The sequence below is a fragment of the Colius striatus genome, chromosome 22 (genome assembly GCF_028858725.1).
Source record: "Colius striatus isolate bColStr4 chromosome 22, bColStr4.1.hap1, whole genome shotgun sequence".
Classification (NCBI taxonomy): Eukaryota; Metazoa; Chordata; class Aves; order Coliiformes; family Coliidae; genus Colius; species Colius striatus.
Window position 1 is genome coordinate 7896304 of NC_084780.1, and position 19301 is coordinate 7915604.

The window sequence follows — 19301 nt, forward strand, 5'->3', positions numbered from 1 at the left end:
TGGCGCCGGGACCCGCCCCCCGCGCGGCGGAGGGAGCGGCCTGGGCGCGGGCGCGGTGAGTGAGGCCTGAGGGCTGGCGGGGGGCGGCCGGGCTCGGGGCTCGCCCCGTGTGGGGCCTGCGGGGGGCTGCGGGGCCTTCCCGGCCCTCGGTGGGGCCTGCGGGGGGCTGCGGGGCCTCTGTAAGCCGTGAGGTGGGGGGTTAGAGACCTTCTCTCTGCTTTGAGGGCCTGGGGACTGCCGCCGGGCGCTCTGAGGGAGGGGGAGGGCCCGGGGGAGGCCCTCGGTGTCGCTGCGGGCGGGGAGGAGGGTGTCTGTGGGGCCGAGGGAGTGTCTGTGGGGCCGAGGGAGCGTCTCTGCTGGATTTGGAGGGGCTGGAGGGTGCCGCCTTTCTCCCGTGGGCGCTGGGGGAGGCGCGTGTGGGGCCTTGTTGCCATGCGCTGAGGGAGAACCTTCAGTGAAGCAGGGGATGCCCCCTCCTGCCCCGTGAGTTGCCGGAGAGGAGGCCTTTGGGGCCTCTTCTGCACTCTGTGTTTGGCAGGGGGCAGGGACTGTGCTCCCTGCAGTTATTGCGGCATCCCTGTGCCTCTGACACCTTGCCCCTGCACTGTGTGGGAGGCCTCGGGGCCTGTACTGTGCCCAGTGCCCTTTGGTAAGGCTGCTACTTGTGACCACCACACCCGGAGCTGGAACACTGTTGGTCACAGTGCCTTCCTATGCATGCTCTGGGGTTGTAGGCTGCTGCTTTCTTAAGCAGGTTTTTTAAGCTTGAGCCTACCTTCCCTTTCCTCCTCCTGTTCAGGCCCCACAGTGCTATCCAAGGGAGCAGGAGTTTTTAAGGGGTTTTCCCCAAATGGATACAGTGTGTGAGGCCTCAACACTCCTCTGCTCTTTGTGTCGTGACTTTTGTTGTCTCTGGTTAAGACAGTGTCACAATCCTTCCTGCTGACATTAGCAGCAATCACAAACTGTTAATGAGAAGAAGGTTGTGGCTGGGGAATCAACAGAAAGGCTCAGCTCTCCCTTCCCAGGCATGTCCTTTTTTGGGAAGCCTCGCTAACAGAAATGTATCATCTAAGGTCCATGTGAGCACAGTCAGGTTTGCTGGCTGTGCCCAGTATAAAGTCAATGTTACAATTTTCTGCTGTGTTCCAGAGCCTTTCCTGAGCTGTACACACCAGTAAGCTTTGTTTCCTTCCCCAAAGTATTTTTAACCCATCAGAATTGAGAAACCCTCTTACTTGAGCTGATTTGGTGATAAATCTGATCTTACCTCAGCCTTTTTGAGGTGCTGCCTTCATGTCTTGGCATGTCTTGCCTTCTTGGGATCCAAGAGGTTTCATAAGCACCTGCTTTGAGTTTTCTGTTCAGGATGTTGCAACATTTTTATGTGTGGCACTTCAGTCTGTCTTTATAGGCCAAGAGAGGCAAGAATCATGTCTGAGGTTATTAGTTGATGCTTTCAGCACGAAGTTGGGGGCATGTTAGGATGTGTCTGTCACTCGACCTCATGTTGAACTCATTCCATGTGCCTCTGCCAGGCAGCCAAGTGTTTAGTTCCCAGTGTAGTCAAAGGAAGCAGAGTTTATTATTTAAAAGTAATGCTGTTAACTCCACTTTAAATACCTGAAAACCCAGAAGTAGACAATTTATTGTAGAGAAAGTACAATCCTCATTAATAAATGCAAAATGAGTCTCCCTAAAACTTGATCTTGGGAAGTGGCTCTGGAGCTGCTGAGTTGTTCTTAGAGATCTCAAGGAAATGTGTGGATAATGAGCTCTTTCTTTAGAGGAAAAATACTGAGTTGATGCCTGCTGATAAAGGCCACTCCAGCTGTCTAAAGGATCTCCTGGTTTTTAAATGAATGGCTTAATAGAAACAAAATGTAGCTGGAGGATCAGTTCATCACTGGTCAAAAACTGTAAAAAACTGTAAAGCTACATTCATTTAGGTTCAGCTTTGAAAAACAGATGAGGCTGGCAAAAATGGTGAGGCCATGTTTAATAAAAGGAAGGTTTCTTCAATAAATGTAATTCTGGGTCTAGAAAGTGTAGCTGGGTCTCTTGGAGCCCCAGCCCTGTGGCTCACTCCGCAGGGACAATGGCTGGTTCCATTCCCTGGTGCCCAAGTGTGGCCTGTTCACAGGCTTGGTTAAGCACATGCCCCAAGTGTAGGGGTTTTCTCAGTTCAGTAACCACTGATGTTGTTTTTCTCTCAGGGGTATCTGTTTTATAACTTGAGTGTTTGCAGTTCTTGCTTTGGGATGTTTTCCTAGCTTGGAAAAGGTGGAGTGAAAGGTCCCTGAAGGAGGTGAGGAGGGAAAAGCAGGAAGAGGGAAACTGTTCCCAGCCGCTGTGTTGCAGTGACACAGCTTCTAGTAGGACTGGAAATAAGCTGAGTGGGTTTTACAAGTCTCCCAGTGTGTGTGCAGTTAATATCATCTGCTAGTTCATCACAACTGGAACAAATAATGGAGGAAAACAAAATAAGGAAGCTTTAACCCATGTGAAAGCTGGCTAATTTCCTTTTCCCCTGGGTGACTGGCTTAGCAATCATGGCATTACATAATCTCTAGCCACAGAAAACGTTACGTCTGCCTGGAATGTTATCTGCTGTGGCAGCTGGGAGTTATGAATGAGCCCCTAATCCATTGACAGAAATGTTGTGGCAGGCACTTGCAAAGCCCCTTGTAGCCTAATGCTTTCTGAGAACACTGCCCTTGGTCAGGTCTTAGTGCCTGATAACAGACTCGGGAGGTGGAAGTTTATGATAGCAAAGGCCTTTTATACAATGATGGGTTTCAGACAAGGGCTTCCCTGCATGTGTTGGGAAGGAGTTTCTTCACAATTTTCAGACAGTTTCCTTTAATCCTTGTGACGTTTTTTCAGAGGCCAACTAAGGAGTAGTAAAGAAACAGAGATTATTTCAATTTCACTACGTGCCCATTTGCCATTTCAATTTGATTTGTTAAATCAGTGGAGCTTCTCTAATGTATTTGAGCACAATCTTTCATCTCTTACAGGCTGTTTATTCTTTGTCAGACCAAGTTGAAAATATGAAAACCCATGAGATTATTCAGTGGTCTTCAAACCAGATGATTCAGGTGTATTTGTGGAATGGTTTAGCTGTAAGATTTTGCTCATCCCCAGTTGCTGTGAGTTCTGTTCTCATGGTGTGGAAATTGCCCAATGTTTGAGTCATTTTGAACTGGGCAGCTTTTAGCTTTTACCCTTAATGCTGCTTATCTTTGGATTAAGCTGTACTGCACAGCAAATGAAAACCTTTTATTTTGAGGATGACAGAAAGCCATTGATTTGGATGCTGCACTAATGGAGAACAGTATTGATCGTGTGTGTTTCTTGGGCGTGTGTGAGCAGCAGGAGGGAGAGGAGCTTTCTCCTTATCGCCTGCCAGGACAGATCCCAGTTTCAGATCCTGTGTCGAGGCCTGAGCATGTGTCTGCCCCTCTCCCTGCAGCAACCTCTCCATTTTCAAAGCAGGCTGTGGTCAGACATGCTGTTCTGGCTGCTGCTGAGTGGGATGCAAAGCTTGCTGTGACTTAGCTCTGCATCCCTGCTCCCAACCTGCTGAAGATGGTGCTGGAGGATGTGGATCTCTCAGAAAGACTTAAATCAACGTATTTGATAGTGAGGAAATGTGTTTATGTGCAGTTTTGCCGTGAGGAGCAATGATAAACAGCCAGGATTGTGATGGTTAGCTCAATGTGCTGTGCAAGATACTGAAGTGGAACCAGGCTGACTCTGTTACCTAGTGTTGGATGAGCAAGGAGGAGACTGGATTTCTGTTCACTGGTAATTAGAAAGCTGTGGAGAGCTTAGTGCATTAGGGCTGTGCTATATTTAAATGGTACCCTGTCTGTCAGATGTTCCTATTACAGAATGTTCTTTGCCAAGATCATGGGGTGAGCCTCTGCTTTTAAAAGCTGGTTTTTTAACTCTCAATTGTGTTCAGAAGATTGGTTAATATGTGGTGACTGTGTCTGGCTTCACTTTGTGCTGCTCAGTCATTCCAAGACCATTTTGAAGGTGTTGTGGAAAACTGCAGGAAATGCCACTTCACCACTGGTAGAGTGGAATTACTGCATTTATGAAAGATGAAACTCTAATTAATGCAGAAAATAGATTCTTCTCCAGTCTCTCAGGCTGTGGGTGGCAGACACTTAGTGCTATCTTTAATGTAGAGACTGTGGCTGCTGAATTAAAAATAACAATTCAAAACAAAACCTCCTGTGAACTCTGGCCAGACACATTGACAGCCATGAGACTCTGAGGCTTTCCTTATCCCAGAGGAGCCGGAGCCTTGACAGCGAGCATGCCTGCACCCTGGTGCTGCCCCAGCAGTGTCCCACAGGTGGGGCTGGAAGAAGCATTCACCTGCTGCTGAGTGTGCTGAGGCTTCAGCCCGTGTGAGTTTTGGTCCAGATTTACACCGAGCTGCAGTGAACTGTTCTGGGAAATGTTGCTATTTTAGGACTTTCCATTGTCAAGAATGACCTTATTCAGTGCTCAGATGGGCACCTTCCCCCTGCACCAGCACCTCACTGTGTGTGTTGACTGAGGCATCAGCTCTGCTTTTTCACATTTGTGTTTTTCAGGGGTATTTCACCTTTTTTGTAAACTTCCACACCAGGGAGCTACAGTTCCTGGCTCATTTGGCTGAAACGTGACACTAGCCAAATATTTTCATGAAGGAATTATTAGTCACCTAAGAATGAATGGAATGGAATATTCTTAGAAAGTGCTATAGCTATGCCTGGCATGTAAAATATTTACCCAGACATGTAAACAAAGCAAGAGGCTCTTGCCAATGTGCCACTGTAAACCTCAGTTATTTTGAAAGCATGAGCAAGATGTTTTTCAGCTCTTGAAAATAAGGTCTCAGGTTCTCTGGTGACACAGATTGACAAGAGTGCTGATGGTTGGCTTTACCTAGCTGAGATTTTAACCCCTGCTCTTGCCTTCCTAAAAATAAATCAAGATGTGCTTCCCTGAAGAGCTGCCACTGTGATAATAAAACTCTGGTGTTTGTTTTGGTTTGAGATTACTTTCAGAGTTTACTAAGGTGGCTGCACTCTACAAGGACATGCCTTGTGTTTGTTTTGCTTTTTGGTACAGTCTGTATCTCAAGTGTGAATTAAACAACTTGCTTGACTCCAAGAACTCCCTTGTTTCCTTCCTATAGCACTGCCAGTCTTCACTCTGAGCCTCTGCTCATAGGAGTCAGAGTCATTTTGGTTGGAAAAGACCTTGAAGCTCATAGAGTCCAACTCCTCACCTCACACTGCCAAGCCAAATATCTCTAGGGATGGGCAGTGCACCACCTCCCTTGGCAGCCCATTCTAATACTTAACAGCCTTCTCAGTGCAAAAGTTCTTCCCAATGTCCAACCTAAACCTCCTCTGGGGCAACCTGAGCCCATTTCCATTGAGTACCTCAGCCCATCAGCCAGATGGTGCAGCAGGGCTTTATCTGAACTGGCTTCCCGTGTCTTGCCCCACTGACTGTTGTGCTGAGATATGGCAAACCCTCGTGGGGACAGCAGATAATCACCCTGGCACGGACCCCGTGCCAGCCTGCCTTCTACCAAGTTAGGTAAAGATCCCCTGTGCTGGGTTATGGTGCAGTTTTGCCAAGCCTGGTTCTGCTCTTCCTCACTGGACACACACTGCTGCTGGACTCTGAGCTGGTGACCGTCGTGGCTGGACCAGAGCCCCAGGGCCCTGTGCTGCAGGTGGAGGGGCTGACTTGCAATGCTGTGCTCTCTTCCCATTCCCATCCCCCTGCTGCAGCATTGCCTCAGGCCCTGAAACAGAGGTGAAGGGGTAAATCAGAGCTTATTCAGGTGCATCAGTAAGCAGTGAGGTCCCTCAGGGCTGTAGGACACAGGGACTGCGTTTTCAAGACTGAAATACTTTAAATTGAATTGCATTTCATTACACAGCATGCAGCTTCTCTGGGGTTTTTAATGCACTGTGCTCTGCTGTGAGATCTCTGGTGAACAGCTACTGTAACTGCATTCAACTTTCAAAAATCTGCCATCTATTGTTAGATTTTTAAGCTGCTGCCATGTAATTGGTTACAAATGAATGGCAGTTGGAGTTATAACAGATGAGCTGGGAATGAGTGAGCAGTTACTTGTTGGGATCCCTTCCAGAGAAAGAAGGTGGAGTTTGGGTTTGGTTTTTTTTCAGAAAGGCTCACAGCCTTTCTAAAATAAGAGTCAAGGCAAGTAGATGCTTTTTGCTATGGGTGGAACATCAGCTGGCTTTCTGTAGGAATCTAACAGCTCAGTAAGTCCAGAGAGGAGTGTTCATCCTGAGTGTTCCCTTGTGTGTAAAATAATCCACTTGTTTGAAAGCTGTTGTGTGTTTCAAAATATACTGATGCTTAACACTCCAATCCTCATCTCAGTGGGATCCACACTGCCTAGGTGCTCTGCCAAAAGTAGAGTGTGCTTTATCCTTTACGGTGCTGCAAGTTGGGTGTTGGTGTTAGAACCCTGCGTTGCAGGGCAAACGTGCAGGTGGTGGTGGCAACAGCTCCAAGTACTGTCCTTTGGGTGCTGTCAGCAGCTCTTGGCTCTCCTGAGGCTGCTGTGGTGAAGGAGACAGAGGGGGTTATGGTGTGTTCAGCCCCTTGGTCGTATGCTGCAGGGGTAATTTGTACTGTGCTGTCATCTCCTTGCTGGTTTGGGATTTTATCCTCTGTTGCTGTAAATTTCTTTAAGCCTCAGTCCAAGTTCTGCTGGCCTCTAGAATGTGTATGCACGTGGGTTTGTACCTATGCAGAAATTGGGGTAGTTAATTCCTCTCAGCCCGTGTGAGGGATGTGTAGCCAAGGGGTATTTAACCAGCAAGGGTTTAATAAAACTGTGCCTTTTCTGCCACATGATTCCTGCAAAAGCAGGCTGGCCCAAGATTTGGGGAAGCTTTTGCTGAAAATCAGCAGCTCACAATAAAGCTGTTTGTTACCATACAGGCTTTCCTGTTCAAACTTTTAATGAATCAGCTGAGGGGGAGACTTTTAAACTGAAATATTTAGATGAATCAGACATCTGGGCTTTGGGGGAGTGACCATTGCTGCACAAACAGTTTAAACTCTGAAGCTTTGCTGTGACTTGGTGCTTCCCTTTACTAAAGAAGGATTTCAGGCTATTGATGCTGGTAGCACTGGGAACATATGAGCCGCCAGTAAGTAAGGAGCTGTGGTGTTGGTGAGGGGCTGCTTTGCAGAGGGTTTGCTCCAGAGTTACAGTAGGAAACGTGGGTGATGGTTTCTGTCCAGGAGTCCTGCTGGCTGCAGGTATATCAGACTTGGGGTTAGAGCCTTCTCAGCAGTATTGTTGTCCTTCTGCTTTCTTGTGACTTGTAACTTAAGTGGCTAAGGAGAAAAACTGAGGAAGAAAGTGGCATTTTAAAATCCAGAGTTAAGGTAGCTCTTGCTTTTATGTTTTGTTAAAACCTTTTTTCCCCTGAAGGCTTTGCAGAAGGTGATGGAGCAGAGAATACAGGGCAAAACTCTGTTTCTGCTGCTGTTGCTCCTGTTGGAAGATTTTTACATCAGCATTTGGAGCTTAATCTGAGGCGAAGACAAAGTGTAACTCAGGTGTCACCTGACTAAAAGCTTTGTGTATCTCAATATTGTGTATTTTAGCAGGGGAGCATTTGTTTTTCCTGTCTCTAGAGAAGAAGATCCTGTTTGTAATTGCAACAGCTCAACTTTCACCAAGGTTTTTCCCCTTATTGTGGTCAGATCTGCGTTCTCCATCTATCTAGAGAGCAGAGATGTATTTTGTACTGGCACGGGCAGCTCCATTTAAATTGCTGACTGCATTGGATCAGATAGCAGTAGCACAGCTGCCATGACTGTAGTGTTAAGAAGCTTTTTATGTGGATCAAATATACAAATCATAATTTTTCAGCTTGCTTGGTTGTGCTCTTTGACACTGGCACGTTTGAGCCTGAGGCAGAATCACCCTATCAAAGCACCAACCTACTGCCTTAGGCAGAACTCTTATTCCCTTCTGAGGTACCCAGCAGTAGGACATTGCTGGATGCACTTCATCTGTGCCAGTGGTTGCTGCCATGGAGTAACTTTCCTATGTTGGAAAAGCCTACTTCAAGTTAATAAAGCTCAGTGAGTTTGCTGTGTGTGTTATGTTAGTCTTGCTGATGATGGGTTGGCAAAAGAAACGATGCTGTTGGTGTTGGGTGCTGGTGCAGGGTGGTGCCATCAGCAGTGATCAGCATCCACCCTGTAAACCAGGCACTGGCACCCACAGGAGGACCTGGTGAGCCACAGGTCTCACGTCAAGGTGTGGATGTGCAGTGTTAGACCATCAAATCCATGGTGCAGGCTGCAGTTTTGAACTGCATTTGTAGAAACAGTGGATTTTTGTTTAGACCCAAGTAAACCAGCCAGTCTGTAAACTCTGCTAACAGTGAGACACTATGCACAGAATGGGAGAAAACAATCAAGCATTTCATCAGCCTTCTCGCTGTCTCTTGCCAGAATTTGGAGGCTGCCCTGCATTGCATCAGTCCTGCTGGACATTATTTTCCATCTATACTTTGAAGACAGATGGAAAATGATTCCTCTGTATATTGATAGAGTTATTTCATAACAAGGGAAGAGCCTTTTGTAATGTGCCTGTGCTAGTTCAGCCTATAAATCAGCCTTTCATTGTCTGGTTGTGTTTGTGTCTAGAGCAGAAGATGAGGTGAGGATCATTAGTAGGTGTGAGAAAAGCCTGTTAAAGGCTCCAGGTAGATTTCTTTATCTGATGCAATTTGGGTGAATGCACTTTTATGTTGTTCTCCTGTGGTACTGGCATATCTACAGGGGCCAGGGAGTGGCCAGCCTCAAACCTGCCAAGTCTCCCGTTGCCTTGAGCATCCCTTGTGTGATTCCACTGCACAGGGCAGTGCCTGGGGCTCAGACCCTTGTGCTAGAAGGTGTGTGTGCCCAGGGCAGCCTGAGGACACCAGTGTCTCTGCTTATGGAAGACTTCATGCATGGCCCCTCACCTTCTGGAAGAGGATAAAAACTGATCTCCTAGACAAGTCTTAAAAGTAGTAATGAGGAACCAGATTTGTACTTGCCAAGTGGAAAAATGCTTTAAAAAAAAAAACAAAGACCAAAAAACCCACCTGCTATGAGAGTGAGAGACCCTCTGAATCTTAAAATACTTAAAGACCCTAGTCTTTGGCTGAAAGCAGGGAGCAGAAGGATGTGCCAGTGCTTTAGAGGCACCTTCTGTAAACTCTGCAGGACTGGCAACGGGAGCCTGTCACTTTGGGGTTTGAGTAGATAATTGATAGGGTTGTGTTTATGACTTGTAAAAGTCATGGCAGCCTCTTGCATGTTAAACTCTGGATGAGTTTTATAAACTGTGCTGCAGAGGTGTTTTGGTAGGCAGGTTTTATACTTGTTTGGTCTATTCCAGTTTCCTAAGGATGGTGTTATTCCTTCCTGGGAATGCAGAAGCAAAGGAAGCAGAGCATAAGACAAGAGGCTCTGTTGAGACTAGAGCAGGCACAGCCTGGCAGGTTTTTTTCCAGTGCCCTTCTGTGCTGGTTCCTTTCCATACCTTCTCCATTTTATTTGTTAAAATCTTGGGGGATTCTGAAGTTACAGGTGTGGGAATGACAGAAACTGGGGCCAAAATTCCTAGGGTTGGACTCTGGTCTCATTCAGAAAGTTTCCCTTTTGGCCTTTCCTTCTGGAGTTCTCTTTCTCTGCACAGCCCTCTGGAATGCTTCTCTGCCACTGGAGAAATGTCCTTGCCACTGAGCTGAGCTGACATGGTCAGTTTTCCTTGCTCCCTGTCCCTGGGAAGTGTGCATCCACTGATCAAAAGCAAATAGTTGTTATCAAACTTTAGCAAGTTGGATTGCTGCAGAGTTTGGTTGGTTTTATTTGGGTTTTTTCACTTAACCCAGTTTCAAAGCTGTGTAGGGGCACAAGAGCAGAGCAGCTGAGAGGAGATGAATGTGGGCGGCGAGTACAACACGAGAGGCCAGGTTCAGTACCCCAGCATGGCTGCTTCAAGAAACAGGACAGTTTTGGCATATGCCAAGGGTGTCTTTTAAACAAATTAAAGCAAGGGTGAAGTTTCTTGAAAGCTGTACAACTGTGTTAGAAATAGCGTGTGGTTCTGAAGGAGCAGCCTGGAGAACTGGGTCAGGCACACCCTGCCTCTGTGTGCTTCCTGCTCACCGATTGCTGAGAATAATTGCACATGGGGATGTTTTGTAGGTTTCAAGGAGTGCTGTCACCTTAAAAATTGGATGTTTGGAGTTTGGTTGAAGTCACTGTGGTTAGGCTGTGGGTTAGGAAGAGTGGAAGGTTGCTAACTGTCTGATTCACTCAGTGTGCCGCTCGGGCTTCGCCGTTCGCAAACCCGACGGTGACGTGACGTTACTCACTTCTACTGTTTTGCTCACAACTTCCTTCTTGTCATGCCAGGTGACAGTGAAGCAGTGCATAAGCTGTAGATGTTACAGTGAAGGGCTTACTCTTCAGTGGATTTTAACAGCTCAGCTTTTCATGATTTTTCTTGGAAGTTTCTGGGAAGTTTCTGACCTTGATGCTGAAATGTCATGGTGGCTCTTCAAGAAAAAATCCCAAGGGTAGGGGTAAAGTAGAAGGAATACAAGAAAAAGTTAGAAAACAGCCAGTTTGTTCATGAATTCCCAGCTCCCAAAACCTCGTTGTCTACAGGCTCTAATCCTCAGCTCCTCTGCTGACTGCTCCCTACCTGCTCCTTCAGGATCTGGGCAGACAAGTCACTAAGAAGTCAGAGTGCTCATTCAAATGATCAATTCTGTGGTGCCAGCCAATTTGTGTTTCCCAGAGGGTAGAAACATGCATGGAAACAGACCTCAAAAGGAGCTGGTAACCTGCTAGGATGTGTCCTGCTAACCCCAGGGTAACTGCCAGTGCACGGCCAGGGAGCTTTGAGTATTGAACGTGCTAAGAGTCAGCCTAACACCCAGTTAGGTCACAGGCCTGATGCTCTGGCTGGTCCTGAACAGTGTGTCTGTGTTTTCTCTCATAAAAGACTTCCCTGCAGCACTTCCCAGGGCTGTCAGGAGGAACAAGAAGTTAACATTTGTAAAAAGCTTTGAAGCTGAATAGTGCTAATTATTATATATAGGTATTTGTTCTCACCACAGATAGTTCACTTTGATCCTGGGTGTGAAATGACATTTGTAAGGTGGTCAGGCTTGAGTATGACCTTCTGAAGCCTTTATGTGGTAATCTGCTATTGGGTTGCATGCATGATTGTGACATATTTGTCATGTTAAATGACTAGTTTGGATATTTACTGCACCAGCCAGATGTGCTAAAGGAATCCTTACTCATTGACCTCAATTCTGCTGACACATAATGTGTAGGGAAACTTCAGTTTGTAAGTGGTTCATGCTGTTTGGCAGCACTTGAGTGGGGCTCATAAGACAGACTTCTCGTGAAGGTTTGGAACAGAAGTGTCCTCTGCTAAAGCTTTTGCCTGGGTATAAATTGCTTATTGATCCAACTCCCTGCCTAAATTCTCCTCTCTGCTGAGTAAGGCATTAAATAATTAAGGGACTGTTCAGACAGTGCAAGGGGAGCTTTATTGGCAGAACTGCAGCTGCTGAGCACTCTTGAAATTCGAGAGAGCCCTGAGAAGTGAATTTTGTGTTTATCAAGCTCTCTTAAGAGTTCTTGTCAGGAACTTACATGTGATCTGGAGACACCAGTGTCTTTAGATTTACTCTTAAGACAGCAAAGGTTTATGGATTAAATAGACCCCTGGTTACTTTAAAACCTCTTTTTTCTTCTTCCAAGGTAAGTGTAGGAGCAGAACTGGCATCATAAGCCTCTCAGAAGCACGGTTAAGTATCTGAAGAGAAATGCCTTTTGAGCCTGAGGGACTTTCCTTGTGGTACTAGATACAGGGATCTGAGCTTCACTGCTTGTGAGTTTGTTTCAAAACCTACAACCTGCTGTTTTCTCTCCTAGCTCTGCTCTCAGGAAACGCAGCCAACTCCTTCCATCACGGAGGCCCAGCATGAATGTGAACTGTGCCGCTGGGACAGACTGGTCAAGGAATCAGGAGTCCAGTTGCTCTGTGGAAAACAGAACTGTAGCAGTCCACGAGGCAGAAGAAAGCAATGTGGTGCTAGGCAGTCACAGCCCTGCAACAGCTCCCAGGATAGAGGGTAAGGATAATGCCTTTATCTTATAGTAATCTTTAAGAAGGAATTGTTGTTGTTGTTCCTGAGGGGTTATTCAGCCTGGAGAAGAGGAGGCTGAGAGGACACGTGATCACTCTCTGCAGCTCCCTGGCAGGAGGCTGTGGTGAAGTGAGGGTCGAACTCTCCAGTAATGAATTATAGGACAGAGGAAGGGGCCTTAAGTTGCCTCAGGGGAGGTTTAGGTTGAAGATGAGGAAGAAGTTTTTCCCTGAGAGGGGTGTCAGCCCCTGTGCCAGGCTGCCCAGGGAGTGCCCAGCCCTGGAGGGATCCCAAAGGTGTGGAGCTGAGATGCTGAAGGCTGTGGGTCAGTGCTGGGCTGGGCAGGGTGAGGGCAGGGCTGGGCCTGCAGCAGCTTCAGGGGCTTTTCTAACCAAAATGATTCTGTGATTCTAACAGTTGTGTATATGGGCATCCTTTGGCATTGTGTGACTCTTCCTACTGTAAAGGGACAACCCTGCAATGCTGTTTTTCAATACTTGCAATGTCCCTTTGTCTCTCTCAGGTTTAGGTTCTGAATACCGACACACTGCTTGTCCAGCAAGTCCCCAGCTCAGTAGCATGTTGTCTGCCCCTGAGGACACCCACAACTGTCATTTCCAAGAGGGAAACAAGAGACAGACAGAGTACTTCAGTCCCCAGGAGCGCCATGGCTGCTGCGGCAGTTCACAGACAGCGGCTCCGGAGAAAGTGACGCTTGTGGTAGATGGCACTCGCTTTGCAGTGAATCCACAGATTTTCACTGCTCACCCTGATACTATGCTGGGAAGGTGGGTGATTTCCACTGTTTTCAAGATACCTCAAGGGAGTCCAATGTTTGCTGAAGTGGAACAAATGCCAAGTGTTTATTTTGCAATCTCATCCGTGACTCTTGCAAAGTGCGGTTGACCTCATTCAGAACTTGGCTGTAAGTGAGGTCTTGAAGACAAGAGCAGATGTAGAGAGAGTGGGTAGTTCTCTAGATAACGTTCTCCCTTCAGTCTACTTCCTTCAAGCAATGTGCACTTTTAGCTCAGCATGGTGTGCATCTGCCTTCTCCCCAGGTATCTGCCTTGTTTGTGAGCAGTACATCTGTTCACTGTCGATAAATGCCCTCCCAAATGGGGAGCGTGATAATGCTCCACCCCCTCCTGCTATTATGATACTCTCCTGTAAGAGAAGTTAACTCAGCTTCTTGTAACATAGCTTAAAGGTCTGAGCCTATTGATGGAACGAGGAGCACTCCTTTTCTGTGTTGGCAGTACTTTCACTCACCTCAGACCAAAGGGAGATGGATTGCACTGAGTGACTGACCCTTGTGAAGGTCACTTTGTAAAACAAGGCATCAAAAGGCTCGTGGCAGTTATCTTGCATAGCCTCAGAGAAAGAGCTTATTACCAGTGTTTCCTGACCCTCTGAGCTGTTTCTTGTTCCATATGATACAGTAGTGACAGATCAGAGATCAGCTATGGGAGGACTAAGCTGAGACAGCTCTTGTGCCTGTTTACTATGTAAGAGGTTTGAGTCTAGGTTTCAGGTTACTGTATGGATGTGTCACTGCTTGTATTGTTTGACCTCAATGCACCTGTTGGTCTCTAGAAGGAATGGATTTAATATACCTGTGCACTTACAAAGATTTTTGTCTGTTCAGAATGTTTGGCCCAGGAAGAGAATATAATTTCACCAGGCCAAATGAGAAGGGAGAGTATGAGATTGCAGAAGGAATTAGCTCCGCAGTGTTCCGGACTGTGCTGGTAAGCAGATGTTTGCAGACTGAGAAGAGAACCCATCTGTCCCACGTACAGAGCTGAGCCATCTCACAGGCAGCTGCACACCCCCTGGGACATACTCTTTTGTTACTGTTGTGCATTGTGATTTTTCTTAAAGAAGTTCTGATTGGCTCTGCTGTGACTCAGTTGCTCCTGTTGCCTTTGACCTGTCTCGTGTCATGCCATTGTAGTTCCTGAGCTGTGTCCTGACCTTGTGGTTGCATATACAGGCATATTGCATCTGAGGTGTTATCAAACCCTATGCCATGGGAAAAGCTTTAGCTGGAGCTTCCTGTTTACCTGCAAAGAGATGTGGATTCTCAGAGAAGCAGGGCTGGTTTTGCTCCTCACAGAGCTTTGTATAGCCTCTGTAACTCTCAAATGTTGGTTGTCAAAACAAAGAACTCATTCAAAATGATCAGGGTCCAAGATAGTCTTATTTTTTCTCTACCAAACCTCCTTTTTTTAACAGGATTATTACAAAACTGGAATCATTAATTGCCCTGATGGGATTTCCATCCCAGACCTTCGAGACACGTGTGACTACCTCTGCATAAACTTTGATTTCAACACAATCAAATGTCAAGATTTGAGTAAGTATGAAGAGAAATCAGCTCTTAGGAGGTCAGCTGCAATGTGTCGAGCACTCTGATCCTGGTTCAGTGCAGTTCTTACTCATGTATTTTAGCTTGAGCAAGGAGGAATGGACTCCACTAGATGGCTGTATGGGTTGCATTTAAACAGCTTCCTTTTTTGCTGGATCAATCCAGACAGCAGTGATTGAATCCTGCAGAACACAGGCACCTTGCTCAAAAGAGCACATTGAAATCATCAAAACTCTACCTTCCTCTTGTACCAGAGGCTGAGAAGAGCTTGGTGTTACAGCCAAACAAAAGGAAGGCTAAAAGCAGGGCTGTAACTCCTGTCTGAAATGAATGGGAAGTGTGGAGCTGGGACAGATTTTCACACTGTATAAAAAAGTTCATCATATGGTTTCTGTCTCATCAGGTGCTCTGTTACATGAGCTCTCCAATGATGGTGCTCACAAGCAGTTTGACAGCTACCTGGAGGAGCTCATTCTGCCCATCATGGTGGATAGTGCAAGGAAAGGGGAACGTGAATGCCATATTGTCGTGCTGACAGATGAAGACACCGTGGACTGGGATGAAGATCACCCACCTCCCATGGGAGAGGAGTACTCACAAAGTAAGGGCTGTGTAGTCAGCACACACTCAGACATCTGGCTGTAAACCCAAAGTAGCTCTTGGAAATGAGAGCTGCTTTTTTACATGCGCAACTGCAGGGATGCCAAACATGGGAGCAAGGTTCCTCCTTGTAGATTCTAATAACTTTTCTTCTTTCTCCAGTCCTTTACAGTTCCAAGCTGTACAGATTCTTCAAGTACATTGAGAACCGTGATGTTGCAAAAGCCGTGTTGAAGGAGCGGGGCCTGAAGAACATTCGCATTGGGATTGAAGGTAAAGTCTTCAACAGGGGAAACTGAAGCAGCTGGCTCCATAGTCAGTGAAGCCTGGTTTCCTGTGCTCTCTAGACATTGCCTGGTTTGCTCTGTGTTTTCCTAGGCATTTATTTCCATGAGACTAGTAGAAGCTGGGTATGTTTCTTCACCTCTGTCACGTTACACTGCAACTGGCCAGCGGACTTAAAAAGTTAAGGGAAAATGAAAGGTGTTGCAGTGTACACCAGCAAGCCTTGGCTCTTCAGGGCCGAGTAGACAGGAGCCAAACACTTCCACCTGCTCATCCAAGCATTTCTTTAGGGAGCTTAGAGCATGTTGTGCTCTGTCCTGTGAGACTCTAGTAGCTGTTCTAGCTCACCAAGTGGCACCAGCCACAGTGACTACACAGGGGAAAAGGCAGCAAGCCCATGCTATGGAGTGTGAGCATTTGTCTATGAAGTCCTCCCTGCCCAGCTGTTCTTTTGGGACCTTACTTGTGCAAGTCAAAGGTGTGTATTGTAACTGCCTGGCTGTCTCTGTTTTCAGGGTATCCCACCTGCAAAGAGAAGGTGAAGAGGAGGCCAGGTGGCCGCTCAGAAGTGATCTACAACTACGTTCAGCGGCCGTTCATCCAGATGTCCTGGGAGAAGGAGGAGGGCAAAAGCCGTCACGTCGATTTCCAGTGTGTTCGGAGCAAATCTCTAACAAACCTTGTCACTGACGACGTTTCAGAGGACCATGAGGTTATAATGCATCACCCCCCACAGGTAGATGAACTGGACAGGCTGAATGCACCTTTCTCCCAAATGGCTGTTAATGATCTACCGGATTAGCCGTGGCTCAGGGCGGATGGTCCTGCTTGGTGTGGGAAGGACTCGGCGGAGTTTCATCCCAGGTGATGGAACAGACTCCTGCAAGGTGCTTCGTCCTCACTCGTGCTCATACCACGTTGTCATATTTCAAAGCATGTTAATAATGAGCCACACTCTGTAGGCTAATTGTGCAATCAAAAGCAACATCTGCTCAAACAAAAACAACTTCTGCTGTTTATTTTTACTACAAAGGCTTCCAGATTGGTGGGTGCTGAATATTTTATCTAAACTTCTGAAGGAAGAACAGAAGTATTTAGAAATGTCTTGTTTGACCTGAGAGAGGAAGTTCTAGGCCTGTCAAGACAAAGCTTTCCATTAGGCACTTAGCTCTGCTTTTGTGATAATCAGTTGCAAAGGACCGAACATCAAAGCAGGACAGATGATTCTCTTTCATCAACCAGCACAAATGTAGCACAGTTGTGACAGCAGTGAGCCTGAAGGAATGACAGCAGAACCCTGAGTGTGGAGGAATCTGTTTACACTGCCACCTGGCTTTGCATCCAGCGTGTTGCCCTGCTGTTCTAGGGAAAGATGAACTAGATCAGTAGGAAGCATACACCTGCTCACAGGAATTTCCCACATTACTGCTGGAATTGCTGTTTTAGGGGTGTTGTCTGTTCAGTAAAGCAAGTAGATCATGCTGACAAAAAGCAAAAAAGAAGAGACTGTAGTTGATATTTTACCAACAAAGTAAATCTGTTCAGTAGCCTAATAGATGTAAGAAGCTTTCTAGAGGTACCTGTGCATGCTAAAGACTTTCATTTGTCTCCTCCATCCCCTTGCTAAGACAAAACAAAAAGCCAGTGCAGACACATCACTACCTGAGGTAGTAAAGGATTTTACCCTTGGTCTCATCAACCTTAAGCAGTCCAAGTTTGTGTAGACTGTCCAAGGAGCCCTCTCCTGTGTCAGCTGTAAAAGGCCAGCTACTTGCTTCCTGATGTGGAGCTGACTGGAGGGGTTTGCTGCCAGGCAGGTAAGAAATACCCAGCTTTCAGTAGAGAAAAATGCACATACCTGGGAACAACTCTCCTTTGCTGCTCTGAATATATTATCCTGGTCTGTGGTTAAGGCTCTGCTCATTTGGGGTTCAGGGCCAACAAAGCTGTGACTGTAGGTACAGACACGGGCCAGGCTGGTTGAGCTCAGTTAGTTACACTGGAGCACAGAGTTCCTTGTAGGCTGCTTAACCCCCTGAGGAGCACACAGGGAGTTCAGTACTGCTGCACTGAGCTGCTCTGGCCATCAGGAGGGGCTGCCTTACAAAACCATCATTTCTGATGGCTGCATAGAGGTTTTATGTACCCAAACCAGAGTCTTGACATGGTGCTCACATAAGAAAAAGCTGAAACCCATTCAAAAGAGAGAAGGAGAGAGCTCCTCTGCAAAGGTGTTAAGTTCAGGTGAGTTCTGCTCTTGCAGCTGGCTGCTATTGAAACCTGTACCACTTATGCATTGAGTTACCTGGCCATACTTGGCAAAAGAGAGGTAGGTATCAGTCTGCCCCTAGAAGGTTTATGCCTTTGTTGTCAGGGTTGCATCATCAAGTGAGTTTTTATTACCCTCTGCCTGTCTGCAAAGTGGATGGCAGACTTGGCATTGGTGGTTGTTGTTACTGGTTGCTGCTAAGGATGTTTGGGTTTGTTTCAGGTTAAGTAACACAACAGTATCAAGCACAAATTGTTTTCTGAGTGTCATTTTAGTGAAGAGTAACAAAATCTCTGCCAAGGCATATACTTGCTGATATATTTAGTTCCCATTTATATGGATGCAGGTTCCATTCTTTACAGTGTTTCTGTTCTTAGCTTCTTTCCTAAGTGCAGCAAATAGATCTCTTCTTTTTATAAGTGCCTATGGGAAGATTTCCAAGAGTGCTTCAGGACCCCCTGAGAGTCCCAGGGCTTCAGCTCTGCAGGTCCACCCGACTGCTCTTGAAAAGTCCTCCCTGTTTGTCGTTGGATCAGTACTGAGAAGTGTCCTTCAGTCTGTGCACAGTGGTGCTGTGCAATTGCTTCCCATTATTGCTCTAGATGAATTCTATTTTTATAGTAGAGAAAGGCAGACCTACAGCCCATTAACCTTCCAGCTAAGGGCCAGAGCAAACCCGTTACTTGTCTTGGTAAGGAGCTGTTCTCACAAGTGAAGCAAAGGCACTGGTGAGACTGGCCCCCAGCAGTGATGGAGCTTCCCCAGGCTATATGGATTTTCATTTGTGTGTGTGTATTTATTTTAGAGCAGTGTAAGTTTGAAGTAAATGTGTATTGGTATTGACCAGCTGACTGGGAGCTGGAGCTAACACGTGTTGTGCTCAAAGAACCCGAGATGTGGGGGCTGTTCAGTCCTACAGCAGTGTCAGGGCCGAGCATCAGAGTGCCACGTTCAGCCACATCAAATCCCACCCACGTCTGTCCCAAGGCCCAGCATTAGCTCAGGCCTCTCAAAGGATTTGGCCAGTTGGTTAGCAATAGCCATCTTAACTGTAACCAGCCCCTGCCTGAGGGTTAAAGACTGTCAGTGCCTGGTAGGAGCTTGTTCATACTCTGCATCCGTTGGACCTTCAGCATGGGATGGAGGGATCCGGTTTCCAGGACTTCCATGCAGTGTTTCCCACTTCAGAAAGCCCACTGTAAGTTACTGGCTTTCCCAAGTAATTAAAGATGAATTTTGTTAGAGTGAGTTCCCCTGGAACACTGAATCAAATCCAAAAGGTGTGTGTTTGCTTTTCCTCCTCCTCCTGTGGTTGACTACTTCAGGTACAACATCAAGTTTCGTCTTGTTGTGGCTCCACTGCCGTGTTACCCGTGGTGTGGGTGAGCTCCACACCTCTATGGTTTCTGTATTAAAAGTATCAATTGCATGTGGTTTGCTTTTGTCTCTTAAGAATTGTTTTCAGCGTGATGTATGAGAATGGGCAGGGGGAGAGGTTGCTAGGAAGGGTTGTTTCACCCATCTGAGAGGGCAGCAC

The 19301-nt window shown here is 46.7% G+C and overlaps 1 protein-coding gene across 2 annotated transcripts; it reads left to right on the forward strand.

Annotated features, from left to right (window-relative positions):
* The first annotated feature begins 6 nt into the window (after nucleotides 1-6).
* KCTD20 (potassium channel tetramerization domain containing 20) lies at nucleotides 7-19201 on the forward strand. Of its 2 annotated transcripts, none has more exons than XM_062013495.1 (8): nucleotides 7-55; nucleotides 12025-12224; nucleotides 12763-13027; nucleotides 13888-13990; nucleotides 14478-14598; nucleotides 15014-15211; nucleotides 15373-15483; nucleotides 16011-19201. In XM_062013495.1, exons 2-8 carry the CDS (start codon nucleotides 12074-12076, stop codon nucleotides 16295-16297), a joined length of 1236 nt encoding a protein of 411 aa, XP_061869479.1. In that variant the 5' UTR covers nucleotides 7-55; nucleotides 12025-12073; the 3' UTR covers nucleotides 16298-19201. The 2 variants fall into 2 exon arrangements, with proteins under 2 accessions (XP_061869479.1, XP_061869478.1); XM_062013494.1 differs by lacking the exon at nucleotides 7-55 and adding an exon at nucleotides 7110-7208.
* The last annotated feature ends 100 nt before the right edge of the window (nucleotides 19202-19301 follow it).

Bases quoted from the DNA above. Each gene is read 5' to 3' on its own strand.
- KCTD20 (XM_062013494.1), top strand. The intron at 14,599-15,013 runs GTAAGTATGAAG...CTGTCTCATCAG, and splicing joins AATCAAATGTCAAGATTTGA to GTGCTCTGTTACATGAGCTC. The intron at 15,484-16,010 runs GTAAAGTCTTCA...CTCTGTTTTCAG, and splicing joins CATTCGCATTGGGATTGAAG to GGTATCCCACCTGCAAAGAG.